The sequence below is a fragment of the Pteropus vampyrus genome, unplaced genomic scaffold (assembly GCF_000151845.1).
Source record: "Pteropus vampyrus isolate Shadow unplaced genomic scaffold, Pvam_2.0 Scaffold426, whole genome shotgun sequence".
NCBI lineage: Eukaryota > Metazoa > Chordata > Mammalia > Chiroptera > Pteropodidae > Pteropus > Pteropus vampyrus.
In genome coordinates, this window is record NW_011889207.1 from 138,392 (window position 1) to 144,925 (window position 6,534).

At 57.0% G+C, this 6,534-nt stretch overlaps 1 protein-coding gene across 1 annotated transcript; it reads left to right on the forward strand.

Annotated features, from left to right (window-relative positions):
* Positions 1–6,001: 6,001 nt before the first annotated feature.
* LOC105306158 (late cornified envelope-like proline-rich protein 1) lies at positions 6,002–6,349 on the forward strand. Its single transcript, XM_011381070.1, has one exon. The coding sequence runs from the start codon at positions 6,002–6,004 to the stop codon at positions 6,347–6,349; it is 348 nt and encodes a 115-aa protein (XP_011379372.1).
* Positions 6,350–6,534: the final 185 nt, after the last annotated feature.

Below are 6,534 nucleotides of genomic sequence, written 5' to 3' on the forward strand. Positions count from 1 at the left end.
GCCAGAAGTGCCCCTTCCGTCCCCTCTGCCCGTCCGTCCTCCCATCGCCCGGGGCTGTTTCTGCAGCCGCCGCCGCCCCAGCCTGTGCTGCCCCCTGGTGGCATAAGCCGGTCCTCGGGAAAACACATCCCTGCCTCCTCTCACCTCATTAAAAAATATGAAGACTTCGAAAAGCACGGTTATCTCAGAAATTGATGAGAGCTATCTGAAGTCACCTAAAGTCCCCCGAGACCGCCTGACCCGCAGCCGCACGCTTGGCGAGGACGCGGTCCTCAGGCTTGTGTCCCGTGTGCAGGGACCGAGCCTGTGGAAGGCGCTGGGGACGAGGGCCACGGAGATCGAAACCGGTGGCTCCCGGTCTCGCAGCAGATCATCCACGTGAGGAAGAGGAACCGGGAACTAAATGACCACGACACATGAGAATAAAGTCTCAGAATGAGCTTGGCCTGGACGCCTACCAGCCTGGGAGGGTCGGATCGATCGTTCTGATGAGTTCAAGGTTGGAGGATGGAGGACTGGACCGGCAGTCCGAAAAGTCCGGCGCGTTTTGGGGGGAAACCACAAGTAGTTTAGCCCCAGAATCTACAGTAAAAGCAGAAGACTGAGCGGAAAGAATCTTATGGACCCAACTAACAACCTCCACTTAAATGTGACCATAAAATTAGACTTTTGTTCTGTAAAATTCACCGTGTCCGTGCTGTGGGGAACAGATTAGAGCCGGGGTGCTCTGGGAGACCTGTGACAGTGATGTCATCAGTGAAGGCAGCCACGGTGGCTCACCCGGCCCCTGAAGCCCAGGCTGGGTCAGCGCCAGAACTGGCAGGTCCTCGCAGCATGTGGTGTGGGGCTGAGCGGGAGGCAGGAGGTGGGAAGGTCTCGGATGCTGGTTGGATGTCTGGGTGACCGGGGACACCGGGTGACTGGGTTCACAGAGTCGGAGCACACGAGAGGAGCATGAGAAAAAACCGTGGAAGGGGACAGATTCCGAGCCTGCAGAATCCGTTTGGGGCGCCGGAGCGCACCCGAAGGCTGTTAGCGTTTGGACCTAGCGGAGAGGGAGCCGGTGGCTTCGGGCGCCGGTGGCACAGAGCCGGCCATGTGAGCGACAGCAAAGAACAGGATGGGCAGCCCCACTGTGGACGACAGGAGCCGGGCGAAGGCGAAGGGCTGGGCGGAGGAGGGAGAGGTCGGGCCGGGGGGCGGCGGGCAGAGGACACTGGACACTGCCCGGGCAGCAGGGGACCCAAGGGGAGGCGGGAAAGAGGGGACGCGACGGTGCCAAACCCGGCCGTGAAGTCAGACTGGACAAACGGTGACCGCGACCACGAAGGTGTCATCGAACTCCCCTCACCAACCACAGCGACCGAGCAGAAGCGCATACACACCAGGAAAGCGTCATCGCCATCTGTAACGGGAAGGACGAAGGGGCCGGGTGAGTCTTGAGAGGGACGGCTGGCTCCCCGGGCTGTCGAGCCCCGTCCAAGAGGGCCCCCTGGCGGCGAGGGAGCCCCAGCAGAGAGGAGCTGGCGGGCAGCGGCCGCCTGCCCATCAGCGTCACCCCCGCCACGCCCAGAAGCTCCTGGGCGACGGGAGAGCAGAACCTGCCGGCCGCTTCCCTCTCCTCCCTCCGCAGCCCCATCCCGGAACCAGAGGCGGCTTTGTGGGTGAGGGAGGAGGGGAAGCCCCAAAGGGCCGACAGAGAGATGGAGAAGATGCTCCCTCTCCTGGTCCCACGTGGAAAGGAGAAGGCGGGGCCGAGGTCCAGAGAGACGCCTTCCGGTTACAGAAGCAAGTCGTCAACACCGGTAAACCGAAGGGACCAGGAACTTCTTGTCCGAGCGTGATCCTAAAGGTCAATGGTCAATGGCATCGGCCAGAGGCCCCACCCCGGAGCGAGGGAAGAGCCAGCCCACAGCGAGGCTGCGAAAGGCACCAGGGGAGGCAGAGAGTTCACCCCGCGAGTCCTGCTCCTTCGACGGAATTACACAGAGAGAGAGAAAAAGAGAACAAAAAAAAAACGCGACACAAAAAACACAGAGGGGGAAAACCCCGGGAACGCCAAAACGCCGGCAACCCACCCCCCCCGGCCCCGCCCCGCCCAACAAAAGGGCCGGGAAGGCCCGCAAGCCAACCCGAAGAACCCCCCCAACAAAACGTTAAAATAACGGCCTTTGTCCATAACACTTACATCGGCTCCCCTTACTCAAAGCCGAAGCCGTCCATTAGCAAGTAATATCGAAATAGCTAATCTTCCTGTGAACACCGCAGGAAGGACCTTTGGCTGGAAAGCAGGGAAAAGTTGACATCAAAAAAGTGGAATTTCGGGGCCAAAATCTGAACATGAGAGGGGGCAGGGGAGGAGAGGGAAGGGAAGGGAGATTCAGCGAGCCGAGAGATGCCAAAGCCAGGAAAGCACCGGCAAAGATGATCACTCGCGTGCACAGCGAACATTTCTCGGGGGCGCTTCGTGTGTAGCATCTCGTTCACAGGAGGCAGAATGATGGGTAAGAGAACAGGCTTGGTACTTGCGAACGTGCCTGGCGTGTTATGAGCACTCAATATAAGTTACATGTTAACACAGGTGCTACTATTATCACCTCTTATAGACAAAGGAATTGAGACTCGAAAGGTTAAGTAAATCACTAGGCGTCGTTTGTGTAAGTGAAGGATGAAGGCAGGATTCGAACCCAGGGATCTGACTCCGGGATCTTCATTCTTAACCTGGGGGCTCTGAAACCCACTCATCTCCCCTCTGGCCTCTCTCCCTCTGGGACCCAGCCGCCCGAGAAGCCTGTTCTGTGTCTCATGTCGGTTGCACCTTGCGGCCAGCCAGGCGCCAACCAAACCCGAAGCCGGAGCTGAGGCCGAGAGCTGGGGACAAAACAGAGACGGATGACGACAGCCAGGAGAAGTCGCTACCTCTTCTGGTACCAGTGTCACGAATGGCTGCCTTCTCCGCGACCAGATGGCTGGCTTTGGTCCAGCGCCGGACAGCAGGTGGATATGGGTCTCTGCTTCTCCACAGATTCGAAGAGATCGAGCTCAAAAAGGTGCAGGAAAGGAAGTGAGCAGCGAGCCGTGGGCTGCACCAGGGCCGGGGGCGAAATTCGTTTTCTGTTTGTTTTTTTTTTTCTCTTTTATGTTTTGTGTAGACCATGACGTGCAAAAAAAAAAAAACAAGGTAGGGAAAGAAACAGAAACAGGAACAGGTGCGTACGTCCTTGGGGAAAATGGAAACGTGAAACATTCCGTAAGAACAGAAACGCGTGGGCGCGTTTGGCGTTTGAAGTTAAGACAGGAAACGCCAGAAGGCATCGCTGACCGGCGATCCTGCTGCCTTTGCTCGCCCGTCCACGCTCCTCTCCGACCACAGACGCCCACACAAACACGCACGTACACACGCGCGCGCACGCCCTGTAAGATGAGCTCGACTTCTCTGCTCCTCGTTACTCTGTATGTGAGCTCGTGTTCCTAACTGCTGTATCTACAGCCACCACTTGTAAATATCCACGTGTAGATGAATAGAGGGAAGGTCAACACCCTTTCACCCCAACTTCCCTTCTGGGAAAGGGGGCTACGTTCCGAGCCCCACCTCCCGTTTCGTTGGGGCTTCGATTGCACACGAAAGCCTTTATCCACTGTGAATACCAAGTAAACGCTATATTGGGGTTCCCTTCTCTCCCCCCGGCCTCTCTCTGGACCAGCTCAACCTCATCCGCTCAGCAAACACGTGTTGGACGGAGATGACGCAGGGTCTCAGGCCTGCCCAGTGGCACACGGGCCAAAAACCGTTCCAGACGCTACACTGCGCCCCACTCAGCAGCCTCAGATTCGAAGCCCTCTTCCTCCAACGCAAATCTGTCTGCTTTCTCGGCATCCACAGGCACCCAAATACCTAGGAGTCGTGTGTCTCAATTTTCTTAATTTTCCATTAACCAAATCCCATAAATTTGCCTCCTTGATCATGGTCCCCTAGTGGGCGCCCCCTTTCCACACCACCTCTGCCTTCTTTCAGACTGGGAGATATTCGTCACATCTTTGAGACGGGGCTAGCTCAACTTATGCTCCACCACTCCACCCCCAATCCGTCCCACGCTTTGCTGCCAAAAATATCTTTCGGCATCTTAGATATGACCATAGCCCAGCTTGAACCAAAGGTTTAATGCCTGCCAAGTTGGACTTACCAGAGCTGAGTTCGAGGCCTCAGGTGCGTGAGCCCCACTCACCTGTCCCACAGCAATCCGTTACCACCCCAGACGCACCCCTCTTCCAACCACGAGGACCCACTGGCCAGGCCTTCAGAAAGCAAGGAAAGAACTTTCTCAGAGGCAAACCTTTCTACGCTAAGACAGGATCTGGGGTGAACCCAGTGGGTCAGGGGCATCAGACTCCATTTCTTTACGAGAGGCAAACATTGACCTTGGGTGTCATTCCCTGATGGGGGTGGGGGGGGAAATCCCGGAGTCCAGCAAATAGTGAATAGGCAGAGACATTGAGGAAAAGAGCTAAAATAATCCTGGGACTTCGGCCAGGGAGTGTGGGGTGCTAAAAAGTCCAACGTATTAGAAAAATAGGGAGGAGGGGAGAGACAAATGGCTGTGACCGAGCCAGGGACACTGCCCTCGAAAGGGGTAAGAAGGGACAAGTCCAAAGGAGTTAAAATCGGGGAGACTGGGGAGGAAAGAGAGACCACGTGTAAAGGGAGCTTTTCTGCTCTTTGCAGAAACGGGCCCCCCATTTTCAGAGTTCAGGGGTCTTCAGCAGAGCCTGATTTCACCAGCATGAATTTGGGGGAACCCAGGGAGGCGAGGGGACAGCAAAGGGGGTGCCTGATCACAGACCATTCTCCTGGACAAGGGCTTGAGTTGGGCTGAGAGCTCTAGAGTCACACACAACAATCAGTCCTTGATGATGCGGTGGTGAGGTCACAAGCGGGGGTCCCCGTCCCCCCTCCCCCCAGCCCTGCTTCCTCAGAGCTGGGCAGAGGAACCAGAGGGAAAATCCACCTTCCCAAGCACAGCCAAACCACCCACCTCACTCGACAACTGTCAGTTCACCGCCAACACCAAGGGGTGAGTGGCGTTCGCACCTGCACCCGGAAATGTCCCCTCGTTGACCTCTCCTGTCCCGGGAGTGACCTACAGCGCCCCAGGCCTTGAACTGGGTCGGGGCGACACCTACATTGGGGTGAAAGCTTCCTCTCATTCTCAGTAGTGAAAAGCGGGCCACCCCTCATTTGAAAGAGAGATTGTTACCCATTTTGGAGTTTGGTTTGATGATGAGTCTCCCCAGAAAGCCACACTGATTTTGAGCCTAAGCTAGGTACAGTTTTATTTTCGTATTGTCAAGTCGAAGGGTGCCGATTCCAATCATCTGGCCCGGCGGGTTCTCTAAAAAAACCTCTGTTTTGCGTAAATGCCTTTAGCACTCTGATCGAACTGCGGACTCTCCGGGCGAATGTTTTTAAATGAATGAAATAAAATAACGCGAGATTACAAAAGACACCGGCTCTATCGACACGGCTACATGGACACAGGTTCTTACGGCTGGTGGGGCAGCGGGGGCTCCCGGGACCCTGGGCTAAGAGCTCCTGCCGGGATATAAGAGTAAGAAAGAGAACGGAGAGATCATGGCATGTTGTCACCAACCCACGACGAAGGCCAGGGGACAGCCCTTGAATGACGATGTGGCCTGGAGCCTGAACACGTCCTGGGAAGGGATTCTTTCTCCTCCTTATCTTTCTGACGTTCAGCACCGTGCTCGTTTCGGGCGTAGAGCCGAGTGGTTAGACGCGTATGTGATCTATGAAGTGAGCTCCGGGCACCCCGCGTCGTTATTACCGTGTCCCTGGCTGTAGCCCCGTGCCGTGCTTTCCACCCAAGGGACCGTTTCCAGGGGAGCAGGAGAAGCTTCCTGCAGGATGCGCGCGGGGACGCTGTCCCGTCTCCCCACACACAACCTGTCCCGTATTTCTTTGCAGGGCCCAGAAGATCAAGAAAGAATGTCGAGTGATGATAAAAATAAACCCAGTGAACCCAAGAACGAGCCCAAGAACTGTGAGCCCAAGAACTGTGAGCCCAAGAACTGTGAGCCCAGGTGCGAACCAAAGTGTGAGACCAAATGCCAGCCCAGCTGTCTAAAGAAGCTGCTGCAGCGGTGTTCGGAGAAGTGCCCGAAGGAAAAGTGCCCGCCGCCACCCAAGTGCCCCCCGTGCCCCCCGCTGTGCCCCCGGCCCTGCCCCCCGTGTCCCCCCTGCCCGCCGCCATGCCCTTGCCCGCCGCCGTGCCCTTGCCCACCTCCCAAGCCCTGTGTCAAGCCCTGTCCTCCTAAGTGTCCACCGCCAGAGTGAGCGCCAGGCACCAGGTACCGGCCAGCCCCGCCGCCATCCCCACCGCCTGCCACCCCCATCACCGTCACCTGCCACCGTGTTCGCCACCTCGAGCCTGAGAGCTGAAGCCATGAACTGACAAGTAAACGTGTCCCTCTGCTGTGCAAGACCTCCTCCTTCTGGGTTTTTTGGGGCGTCTTTGGTTG